Source organism: Syngnathus typhle, linkage group LG3, assembly GCF_033458585.1.
Source record: "Syngnathus typhle isolate RoL2023-S1 ecotype Sweden linkage group LG3, RoL_Styp_1.0, whole genome shotgun sequence".
Taxonomy (NCBI): domain Eukaryota; kingdom Metazoa; phylum Chordata; class Actinopteri; order Syngnathiformes; family Syngnathidae; genus Syngnathus; species Syngnathus typhle.
In genome coordinates this window covers 5,506,430-5,519,661 of record NC_083740.1, presented here as the reverse complement: position 1 = coordinate 5,519,661, position 13,232 = coordinate 5,506,430, and the positions used below count along the sequence as shown (strand labels likewise).

Below are 13,232 nucleotides of genomic sequence, written 5' to 3'. Positions count from 1 at the left end.
AGTATATACAGTATAGCATTTATTTCTTTATGGGTTCCAATGTCAGCCAGGGTTGACTCAGGATTCTTTAGGATTCAGAAATTCTCATAGACAGACTCAAATACGCCTTCCTCTTGTGCTTGTGCGCTTTGTTCCCCCTGAGGACAGAATTTATCTTGTCATACATTTCTAAATATGTGACAATCAGTAAGAATCCACACTGACCGGTTTCTGGCTGGTTTTTGGGTTGGGAGGAGGCTTCCTCTGCTGTGACTCTGTGTTGACAGCTGAGCGGTCAAGCACATCATAAATGGAGCGAGGTCGCGGCTCAAGACTCTACAACATTTTATTTATAAGTTAAAAAGAGAAAAGTGACCACAACAATGACATGAATGTGCATACGCCCATGGCCATACTTACGGCATAGAGAGCTGTGGAAGAAGCTATTGCACCTATGCTGTCATCCTTAGGCTCTTCTGCTTGCGTTCGCTCATTGTTCTGCTTTCGATTGTTTCTTGAATTGCCACATTTGGGAATTTGTTTTTTCTAAAATTTGTCAAAAAAAAAACACATGCCCTTGGTGACCAAATAAATAAATAAATAATAACAAATGTTTTAAATAGTGGCATGTTGACTATTATTGCATTCAGGTGATGGGCTTGAATCAGACACTATTGTTTGATTTTGTGGATAAAAATGTAAGCCAAACATTGCTCAGCTCTGATATCGCAACATGTTGATCGCATGCGATGCCCATCTTACCCAAGATCCTCTGAAGACATACACAGAGCTGAACACACTAAAAACCAGCAACACACCGCTGAAGGAGGCCAACACTATGAAGTTTGTGTAGTCCACCATATCGAGATCCGTGTAGCCGTGATCTGGAAGAACACAACTTTTGTGACATTTCCAAAAGACGTTTTGAGAGCATTATAAATTACAACCATAATCATAAATTGACAGCAGCAAATTGGCCTTGAGAAGGGGGAATTCTGTAACTCTTGTATTTGCTCTAGAGTAGGTGTAAGTGTCACATTCATAATCCCTCCAAGGCAAATCAGAAATCGTCAGTTAAAGTAACAAAAAAAGTCTCGGGGATGTTCGAAACTGACCAGAAATACTCATTGTTGCCACAACTCTGATTCACAGCAGAACATTACCCCCCCCCAAAAAAGACTTTTGTTGTGTGCTTTGTTGTGTCTGACCTTGTAGATGTTAAGTAGTTTGTCGGCTAGTGCCACCCCATTTGTTCAGTTAAAAGCGTTCAATGATTTACGATCAGTGGAGCCATGAAAAGGAGACAGAAGGCTAAAAGGCTACAAGAACTCCAAATAATCTAAGTGTGCTTGTCAGTATCACTTAGAAAAATCTATAAAAATGCCACAAAATAGGTCAGGTCACAAATTCTTTAGCAGTTGCTATTAGATTGCGTGGCTCAATTCTGTTTTGATTTATTTGAAGAGATCTTTGCTATGACTAGATTGAATGAGCCAGATTGGTACTGGCCACTTCGTTTGCACATTCCCGCTTCTGTACTCACCTCTCAATCGAAGAAAAAAGTACGCTTTGGCCACCTTATACTGGCAATGATATTCTCCTGATGTCATGAGCATTTTCAGATGCAGCTCGGCGTTGGTGATCAAAGCATGGCCTCGAGTTGCAGAAAATTCTTCTTTAAGAATCACCTGGTTGTCGGGGTCAAAGCACGTCAAAAAGTCTTTGCTCTGGTTCACCGGGATGGTCAGCTGATAATGAACGTGGAGATCTTCACCCGTGATTCCCACAAAGACGGTGTCGGGAAAAAACAATCCTGAGGGAACAAAGCAAACCATATCAGGCATGTATAATATTATTGAGGATGTCTATTGGTGGTCGGCTTACTCGGAACTTTAACCCCAGCGCATGAAGTAAAGTGCATTTTGAGAATCCAAATCAGCATAGGAAAAAGAAGTCGTGATGCCATGTTTATAAAAGATATTCACGCTTTGCTGGTGACTCTCAGTTATCTTATGTTAACTAACTACTGGGACTTCCTGTTTCTGGGACATGCACTTCCTCAAAATATTAGTCGCTCAATGGGAAGTCACAGGGGACAGGAAAAAGAGACTGACTTCCACCCCCAATTGTGCATCTGAGTTTGTCAACTCTATGCAGCGAATTCGGCGTCTCCGTCAAGTTCTTTGCTACAATCTGTATCAAATACACATTCGAAAAGTATTTCAGTACATGTAATGGAGAAAATGCAGCTTGTTACCGCCCAGCTCTGAAGGTCATTACGTGTGTGTGTGTCTGTGTGAGGAATTCCACACACAGGGTGACAAATGCGCTGTCACTAATGCAGACCAGCTGTAAACCAAGGCAAGATGCCGTCACCGCAGTTATTTTTTTTCTTTGAGGCGTGGAAGTTTGTTCCTTCATTTTTCTGTCTTTCCTCCAATGACACTTTGCTCCTCTTTAGAGGCTGATATTCCACTTGACTCTTTCCACCAAATTTCTCAGTGGCCAACTGTGATCTCAGCTCAGCCTGCACGTCATGAAACAGACACAAACACACACACATCAAACACTGGAATTACATCTGGATGTCAGTTAGATGCGAATTAGTCATGCAATCTTATATTGCACGTCGACTGTGTAATATTAAAAATATGAACTCGTCGAAAAGGGTTGAACAGAAACGTCACAAGTTGATATCTTGCTAAATATTATTTTTCTTGCTTTATTATTCATATTAGCATAAACAGAGCTGATTTTGTGGCAAACGTTCATTCTTTCTTCATCAATGATGTAATCTCTTGACCAGGACAGATACTTATATAATCAACTGCAATCAACCTGATTGATCTTGAATATGCACTCACGTATTATAAATATAGTTTCAATATAGTATTCAAAATGCACTTTTTTATTTGAACTAAAATCAACTCAAGATTATTTATTTAGGTCTTACTCAACTATAGACTATTCATTGAGGGGCCTATAAAGGATGACATGCTCAATACAGCTGCACATATATATTGGAGTGAGTAAGTTTTGTCGCTCTCTATGGTGGAGTACTGCATTACAACAAGAGAACCACGCATGGACATCTGGCGGCCCTCTGAGTGGTCCCTTGATTAAGAGCGTGGTCCTATGTGGTCCCCGGGAGCACTGATGAGAAATGATGGACCCTCCACGCTCTGTTGAGTATTCTGTTCTGAAGGACAGCTACGGAGGAAAGGATAGATTCCTCTGAAGAGGTCATAATTGTATGTTTATTTTTGGGAACAGAAACGCATAAAAATGTGTTTAATTTGAAAAACGAGAGGCAATGGGCCTGCTAATTTGTAGCTGAGTTGTAATTACTATAACTATATCACTATGGCAGTTGCGCTCATGGCGGAAAATTAGCTTGTGCGTGTAGTGAATAGATATCAATTTTAAAAAAGACAGAAAGAAAGAGGAAATAATGAAAGGTACAGCAAGATGTTGGAGGAGAAATAGAGGCTTAATGAGCACTGTGGTGAAAATGACATCGTCCAGGTTAAGTCGTTTTAATCCAATTACGGCAATAAAATATCATTCAATGTCAGCCTGACACATTCATTGCTTTTGTCTATGTTGTAGGATTTTTCTGAATTTTTTTTGACGGTGTAGATCGTCTTTAGTGGTTCTGCTCTTCCATACAAGGAGGTGCGGTAAGTTATTGAGTAGAGGAGTGATAATTCCTCCAAAATTGTGAGTTTGTTGCCAGCAAATGTGTAACTTGCAGTGCAGATGCAGCTTTTTAAAAAATATATTTATTCATCTACAAAGCAAACACTTCGAGAAGGCACATGGTGACGTAACATGCTTTTGCCAGATGCTGCACCTCCTGTTTGGGCTCTATTTTCTCTCCACCTTCATGTCTACAAATCTGTTATAATACCCAAACAATAAGCCAGCGAGCGGCTTACTTTGATCCAGTGTGATTAACACGCTCCGTTATGAGGATGGATGCATTACCTTCTATGCAGATGTGCACTGATATTTTTTTGGGTTGCCGAATTTATCTCCGTGAAATGGGCAAAATATTAGAAACAGTTTTCAGTATGGCAAACCAAAGGAAAAACTATTAACGCCTCCCTCAATCAAAACCGAGCATTATCATCTCTGTGAATGATAATAAACACTCCTGCATTAGATCACGTCGGATAATGTTTCTTTTCCTAATATAACGGCAAATGACTGCGTATTAAAAACCTCAATTTGCAAAGATTGGACCTCAAGAAATTACCATATTTCCTCAAATTGACCCACTCGAATAGATGCCATGCTCCAGTATCCTGCCAGGTGAGTCATCCACTTGAACAAATTGAATGGGAGCAAAGATGCTGTAAAACAAGAGGGGATAATGATACTTTGTACAGTATTGAGAGATGAAATGGACATTCTAGATATGAACCGATTATCATCATAAACAGTCTGTCAGGCTTTTTTTTTTTTTTGCACTCCATGCAGTCCGCAGAGCCATGCAGTTTCACGGTGAATGTGAATGACTGTCTGTCACCATGTGATCTGTGACTGACTGGCGACCAGTCCTGGCTTTCTGTATTTTTTTCCCTCAAGGTCATCAGGGCTAGAGTCCAATTCATACTCATTAGTTTGATTTAATTCTTAGAAAATCTGTTCCGCGTTTTTTTTCCATCATCTCATTAAGTGCACTGTCTGCTGGTCATGAATTCTCACTAGCTGTTGATGGTGCAGATGCTGGTTGCCATGGTGACAGAGGCCCACTGAAATAACGAGAACAAACTATATGGACTCCAGCGAAGGAGATAGAACGTTACCAAAACAAGTTGATCTGCAGCTGACGTCAGCTACGGGAACTGAATCCACGCTGCCTGGATAAACGTCAAGCTATTTTACGGCACCATCGGGGACTTCTCAACATTTTCGAGTGTAACAATAATAGTATTTAGAAACAAAGTACAAAGTGGTTCTTGCCCCTTCATCCTGCAGGATACGTCCTCTATCAGAAAGCAACAACGACCTGTTCAAAGAAGTCTCCATGCTGCATCAGCGTATCACAGAGCTCTTCCATCTCCTAGCAACCATGGAACGGTTCTTCCGTCGCCATGGCTACCACAAGGAGAGGCTCGGGGATGACCTGTCTTTGGTACGTCAGAGCCTGACAGGTGAGGAGAAGAGCATGACCCCTACAAAACCAGTGCATGGACGAGGGTCAGCCCAAAGAGGGCCAGCTGGCTGAAGGCAGGTGAAGGTGCCAAACATCATGGAGGTGACCTCATGTCCATAACAAAGTTAAACAACAAAGTTTGAGTGTTGTTAAATGCTACATTTTAAATTAAAATCTGTCAAACAAACAAACAAACAAACTTTGTGATGCCTTCTTTAGGCGCCTATATCAAAAAACTTTTATCATTTACGTTAAAAGAAACACAAATTTATACAAGTCATTCTCAACCATTTAATTTAGCCAATATGCAATGTTGTACATAAAATATAGTAATCGCAGGAACTCTTCTAGCATTCTACTGAATCAAAAATCATAGTTTAGACACGAATCAACAAATTAGTCCGCAGCTTTTGCAATGCCGCATGATGCCACAAGGTGGCAGCCATCACTTGGCCAGAAGGCATGCATTGGCAACCAAGTTTTGAAACCAGGACAGATTACACGTTCTTTAAACTGGTTCGGACTAAAATGCTTGATAAGATCATGCTTGAAAATATCGTGACATATCGTGACAAGAATTAACTAACTAACTAACTAACTAACTAACTAACTAACTAACTAACTAACTAACTAACTAACTAACTAACTAACTAACTAACTAACTAACTAACTAACTAACTAACTAACTCACTAAGTTTGAAATGACATACAGTAAATACCTTAAAGGCATTTAACCACTTTTTGTGAATAGTTTTGCTAAGTGGTGTACTATGAGATTTTTTTTCTGACGTAAAATATGTGCCTTGTCTCAACAAACACTGGAAACATTGCTACTCATGACCTATATTCAGCAGGTGTCAATTTTCTGTTAATATTGTGAATATTATGGAACATGCAACATATGAAACTTGTCGCAGCAACCTTTTCCCCTCGACCTCCACATTCCCACTTGTGGGCCATATTCTGCTTTATTTGTTTTCAAATCTACCCTTTCTACTCTACACCTCCTCATGTATTAACCCCACACATGATACATGTGCAGCATCACATAGCATCCTCTCCTCTTCCTCCTCTCCTGTGCACAATTGACACATGTGGGCGTTCAGATCAGGCGCTGCTTTCCATTTTGGTTTTCGCTATTGTCGACGCATTGTTGCATCCGATCCGGTTAAGATGCTGTGGGAATACTGTTTAAATCTCTCTTTCTCTCTACCACTCTTCCACTGCCATCACTGGAAAAAGAGCCAGTTGCTAGGTAACAGTTAATTGTCAAGAAGTAGTTACATGTGTTGCAATGCACGCCGAGCTCGTCGCCCTGATGATGTCGGGAGAGGAGAACAAGTGAGCGGAATAGGACGCTGATGGAGGGATTGTTTCTAAAAAAAAAAAAGATGCAAACTGATAAGGGATTAGTGTGCCAGTAGATGTAAAGATCTGCCCACATAAGGGAGCCATTGCTAAAACCTTCTTTCTATATATCCCTTGTTGCTGGACAAGGCTTTAACAAGAAAGCACAGCTGAGGAACAAGGGGGTGTTTTTGGAGCGCTTTGATTTCAGCATCAGTTCCCTCATTATGCTTATGTATTTTTACAACAGCATGTAAAAATTCAGAAACCTATATGAGGTGCAAACAGAGGTCCTGTTCCTGCCCACCTGAAACATTCCCAGCTCACTCCATGACACCATACTAAACGGTGAGGTACATTTAAATACAGCAAAAAAAATAAAATAAATGGGGAATGGAAAACAGTGTTTTGGTTTTGGAAATTAAGAAATGTTCCACAAGCCAGAACCAACATGGTAACTAAACCTCTCAAATTTTCAAGGAGCTGGAGCGCTTTGATTAAACCCTCCAAAGTAGCAATACACCACCACCGCCACAACTTAGACCTGCTTTTATTTGGTCTAAAAATGTCATCAACTTTCCGCCACTACATTGTCAGACGAGCCGGGGGTGTTTGAAATAAAACACTCTCTCTAGGCGGTCTGCAAAAATTCCCAAATACGCCAAAGAAGGCTCACACCTGCACAGAAACCAAGATAAGCCAGTTTTTAGGCTTGAGCGCACCTGCACTGTCTACGAAAATAGAGTCCATTCAAATCAACAAAACAAAAGATTCACCAGCTGTGTTTTGCCCTACGTAGAAATGAACTGACAAGCATGTGTGAGATTTCACTTTTTTTATTATTAATACTCAACACTTTTATTCCAAAGAGACAGAAGAAGAATATTTCTCAGCACTTATTTGCACATCGACTGTGTGTTTTAATCTCATTGTTCAAATATTACTAAATATTCCATCAAATCTGAAATGCTTTCTTCACACAAGTAATTAATTTGCATACAAAAAAGTGAGGGTGAACAAGATTTGGAGTTGTATGTACAATTTTTCACAATCTGTACAGCTCCGGGATGGCGTTTGATCGTCTGAGACCCAAACAGAAGGAACAAAAGCGGAACGACATTGTGCTTCCCATGGACTAGTTGGTGCAGATCTTCTCCTTCAGGTCAAAATAAAACGACCGAACGTGCATTTTCCGTCATTATGAAGAACTGCACATTAACACGTCTTGAAGTAGTTACAAAACAATTTTGCGAGGGGCACCTACGAATCAAAGATTGATCGCAAATAGACCTTTTTCCTCTGCCATTTTGTACATTTGTTAAATATATCAAAAATCCATGAGTGCCTCTATTTACATGGAGTTGTATAGTACATATAAAAGAAGTGTGTATTCCTCACTCACGCTGTGTCTCGCACACACAGAGGTAATCAAGCTTACAAATTCAGGCACGTACGACAACAGAAATTATGTACGGAGATATTTTGTTTTTTTTAAAAAAAAAAAAAAAAAAAGAGAGAGAAAAAGAAGAAAAGTATGAAAAAGGCTTTATCAGTGACTGACAGCAAAACCTCCACCGTGTTCAAGAACATTTAGCCAACACAACCATTAATCAATTTTGTAGAATGTCTTGTTAACTTGGGAGTATTCACTTTTGATTTTGGTGTGTTAGATTGGTGTTTTCTCTTGTTAAGACAATCACACACACACACAAACACACGTACACTAACACTGATCGTGTACCAATGATATTTCTAAAAAGTAAGTTTTAAAAAAACACCCAGTTGCTGGCCTAAAAGTTAAAATTGTAAAAGCAGAAAGAAAGAATAGTGTATGCATGCAAACACTTATTATCATACATACTGACTTGTCAACCAAGTTTACTGAAGTTGCTTTTAATTTCGAAATGGGGAGGACAAGAAAACATTTACTCTATTGTGTGCTCCGTATTTGAATTTACCAAGGAACAAACATCGGTATTGGGTAAAATTTTGTCCAAATGCATTTTTGGATATTTAACAATATTACAAGTAACATTTCAATTGGCATAAAATAAGGACAACTCGATAACATGCTGATGGACCTGGGAGAGGGAGGGCTGCGCCATTATGGGAGTGGTCATGGTTGGGGACTAGCATCACAGAGTAGATTGTTTGATATTGGAAGTTCCACTGTGTTGGAATTTGAATTAGCTGTGGAAGCTGCTCACATTTTTAGGAGGGGAATTTGCAGAAATATTTCTAATAACATTGACAAAATATGTCATTTGTTATTTATTGGACGGATTGCTTTAAATCTAAATTAGCTTCATATTTTGTGGATTGTTCTTTTCCAGTAACTCCCTAAAAACATAATTTACCAAAATGCCAGCCTATACCGTAAAATAGCAGATTCGAATCCTTTTGGGGAACAAATTTGAATTTCAATGTTTATTTATTTTACTCACGATGTTTTAAACATAATATTTAGTGGAAGTGCAAATGTTGTTCCAGAAAGAGTGTTGCACTCATCGTGGTAATTGGTGACTATGTACTAAAGTAGGCATTGTTAATACCTTAAATATAAACAAAATAAAACAAAAGTAGCATGCAGAGTGTCTTACTCAGAGCATATCTGGTCCGAACAGCACAATTGCCCTGGTGAGTAAACACAGAAGAAACAAGTAGGTGATCACTTATGCTAAATTAATTTAATGAGGATAATGTCAAAAACTTTTTTTTTTTTTTTCTTCAGCAAAAAGGAATGTTTATTTCTCATTCTGGCACAGTGGCTCATAAATTCTAACTACTCTTTTACCATTTTGTAGGGTATGCGTAAAACTCCTCTGAACCGCAACACTTCTCTTCCTGTCTTTAGAAATAACATTTGACACCTTCGTTGAAGCTCAACTGCCGGAAAGTTTGTCATTGTCACAACTTTCTTTAACATGTGACTCCTGTGATGAAAGTTTTTAGCCCTGAAATTAAGGAACCAATTGTCTGGAGGTGAAACAATAATCCTTTAAGGCACATCCAGCTTGAAATGAGAGACCCTTTCGGTGCTGCTGAGCAGAAAGCAAAAAAAAAAAAAAAAAAACTAAATGGAAGGCAAATCAGTATGATGATGTAGGCTTCCGTAGGTGTAATAAGACCATTAAAAAAAAAAAAGGAAGCCAATAAGTACATTGTACTTAGTCATGCCTTTTTCTCACATACACATCACAATACTCTCCAAAATTGTGAAAAGTAAATAAATAAATCAAACATGAAGAAATAATTCATTACAAAGAAGAATCCAAAATAACAGGAGCCCCGAAATATTCAAAATGGTCCACAAGTCTCCTGTGACGTTGGTAAGCTAAGAAACAATCAACATCGTACAAACACTACTTGAATAAATAAAATCGGAAAACAAACCAATCATCTTGAAACACTTGAGTAATATTCAGTAATAATATTAACACTATTGGTACAATTATTGTTAATTTACCCTGTTACTTCAGCAGTGTTGATTTCTCATTCATGATTGTAATACCGTTGTGAACTCAAAAATTTGTTGTGGAACAATGAGCTTATCGAGAGAGCAAGTTCCTCCGTCCGTCTGTCTTTCCCTACCTCCTTCCCAGCACCACAATCCTCCCTCGTTGCTTAAAACCCGCCGTCCACAGTCTGGCTTTGAATGCATCGTCCAGATTGTGGCGTTTAGCGGCGTGGGAACGACACCCACTCGTGTCGCCTTCTCTTCGTACTGCGCCGGTTCTTTGTTCTCCGTTTTCCCTCGTTTGTCTTCCCCCACTTTATCCTCCCCTCAGACGTCCGACTCTATGCTGGAGAGCTTTTCATAGACGTGTCCATTGCTTGCACCATTGAAAGGTCTTTGGCTCAAACCTAACGTGTCCCGACTGCCAGGCATGAGCTTGTTGACCCCGTGGTGGTTGCCCATGGGACCGCCCACCCCGCCTAGACACAGATCTTTGGGGAACCTGGGGGCTACATTGGACATCACCCCGGCCGTGGCCGACGCAGGCAAATAAGAAGTGGTCCCCATGGAGCCCCGGAAGTCCCCTCCTCCTCGGGTGTTGTTGAGTAGCTGCTGCTGCTGTTGCTGCGTCTGTGGCTTTTTCATGTAGTACGGTTTGGCACCGTGTAAAAGACACTGGTCATCGCCGAAGGTTGGGATGAAGGGGTTCTGGTTCACCTTATCTGGGTAGAGAGATTTAGACAAGGAGTAAGTCCCGGCGCCTCTGCCACCACCACCGCTCCCACCTCCCATCTTAGCCCTGTCCCTGTCTCTTAGGTCTCGCTCGCCCACGGACCGCCGATGCAACCCACCTTCGCCTCCGCGAAACAAACTGAAGGAGGAGCCACCTTTAGCCCTGTCTCCGCCGATCCCTCCAAACATGGGAGACTCTCTTTCCCCTGCGTACCTCTCAAACATGTGAGCATAAGGACTGGGGCCCTCCATGTAACGGTCTTTGTCTTTAAGGCTCACACTTCGGGGCTGGGCAAACTGGCCGCCAACGCCGCCGCCAACCCCTCCCTTGCGACCTGACCCCTCCCTCTGCAGGTCTACGAACGTGTCATAAGAATGCTGCCTCCGTAAGACCCGCCCACCTGGCCCAAGCTTCCTGCTCTGAGTCGGCGTTTGGCCTGCTCCTATGTTGCTCTTCCCTGCAGAAAACACTATGTTGTTATCCTCGCTGATGTTGTAGAGGTTGCTGGGCTGAATCTTACACGAGTCGCAGCGCTTGCAGCTAGCAGAGCTGGGGCGAACGTTGCTCGCCCCAATCCCGCTAGCAGGGCAGGAGCCCCCCACCCCTCCACTGTGATGACACACACTGTGGCAGTTACGACACTCCCAGTCACCTCCGGCTATGCCGCCTGCTCCCAGTCCGGAGACGCCCTTCTCCCAGCAGGTGTGGGCCTGCTGACCTGCCGACACTGAGCCGACCCCACCTTTGGAGTCCTGCTTCTTGCATTTACCTTTGAGAAAGTCTTCCACAGGAACTAAGCTTTTACAGATACCGCCACCGCTACCAACGCCCACACCACTTCCTCCACTTCCAACCTCTTGCTCCCACTTGCCCTCCTTTGAGCGGAATTGGTCGGCATAGAATTCCCTCAAGTTCTCTTTGTCTTTGCGGAATAAGTAAGGTGAAGCGTTACCCCCTCCTCGCTTGCGCTCCAAGGGAGGTGAGATGGTGCGGTGTGCCAAGGGACCGTGAGGGAAGTGGTGGTGGACGGTGTGGTGGTGGGGTCTCCTCCTGAAGCCGCTCAGCTCCAGCTCGTCCTGTTCCCGTCTGCACTTGGCAGAGGCCGGCCTCTTTTTCAGGCTGTCCCTGTACTGCTTATGGCGCTTGGCGTTGCCCTCCAGGTTGCCGTAGGTGACGGTGTGAGAGGAGATATCCGACACGTCGGAGCGGACGTTTCCGTCGTCACCCCCTGAGCCTCCCCCGCCCCCACCTCCCCCGCAGTACCTTTCATGACCCCCGATGAACCCCGTGCTAGATGCGCCTCCTTTGAATGAAAACCTCCCGTACACATTGCTTCCCTTGAACCCAACTTGGTTGGAATCCGCGGGGGGGTGACCTGCAATCAGGTCAAACTTATTGGTATTCCTGTGAGTCATGGAGGGGCGAGGCTGGGTGGTGAAGATGGGTGCTACTCCTCCCCCTAAACTTTCGCAATCAAATATGCCCCCTTCCAATGAGCTAGCGCTGCCTAAGCTACGCGGCCTATTAGGCGGGGGGCCGGACATACCCAAAGCCGAGACCGGGTGGTGGTGCCGGTATTGGTCCTGGTACAAGTTGTTGTCCTTCAGGGGCAAGTTCCCAAAAGTCCTCTCCACCTCGCTGATGTAGTCAGTGAACATGCTGTCCTCTTGGATGTAGGGCGGCGCCAACTTGCAGTCTGCCGGGTGCCCTACGAGGCTGCGTCGGTGCTCCTGAATGTCATAGATGCCCGATTCACGACCACCGTGGGTGTACTCCAGGGCCGCGTGCGGCGAGCCGTTTATGCCCGGCACTGCAGTCATGTCTTTGGCAGTGCGGAGCAACCTCAAGATGTTCGAGTGGGTATTGTTCATGTTCTTCTTTATGGATGATGAAGGCGAGTCTATGGTTGATTTGTTTTCCTCAATTTGTACTCCGTGTATGCAGCTGTAGATACCCTGGAGTATGGAAATTGGAGATGAGCGGGCAGGTGAAGGGAGACAGCGAGGGTAAGAGAGATGAAGTGGGAGGAGAAGGAAGAAGTAGTAAGAACAATAAAGGTATGAGCAGTAAAAATGGAGGCTAGTACCAAAGACTTCATAATTTAGAGAAGGATTTGTGAAAGTGCCCGTCATGACTGCTTGGTTAAATCTTAATTCCTAAGAAGTGCAAGCAGTTGAGCGTGAAGTCAAGAAAGCGTATGAGAGAATTTGTAGCTCTGTCGACGCCATTTATGTATCCACCGGTTTTTGTTTCAAATGATTTCTTCCGTGCTTAGTGTTTAATTAGGTATTGGACCGCAGCAACAAAACAAACAAACACTTCTCCAGAAAAGTGTACTTTTACAACACTGATACTGAGTCCTATTATTCTGTCTCATATACAACGTTGAGGCGTAATGAGATTATTTGCAGATGTCGCGCAGGCGCATGTCTCTTTACAAGGGACGTCGCCAACTACTGGCCTGGCATGCATATTACACCATTTTGCTGGGACAATTTGTTGTTTGCATCAAAAATGCATCTTGTAAACTAGTCATAGTTGTCAAATCTGAATGG

General features: G+C 42.6%; 1 protein-coding gene across 1 annotated transcript in view; it reads right to left on the bottom strand.

Annotated features, from left to right (window-relative positions):
• Positions 1 to 7,307: 7,307 nt before the first annotated feature.
• Positions 7,308 to 13,232, bottom strand: part of grin2bb (glutamate receptor, ionotropic, N-methyl D-aspartate 2B, genome duplicate b) — a 38,538-nt gene continuing 32,613 nt past the window's right edge. Inside the window, exon 14 of the mRNA XM_061274295.1 lies at positions 7,308 to 12,632. Coding sequence (XP_061130279.1) covers positions 10,272 to 12,632 — 2,361 coding nt within the window. The 3' untranslated portion in view covers positions 7,308 to 10,271. The remainder of the gene's footprint in view (positions 12,633 to 13,232) is intronic.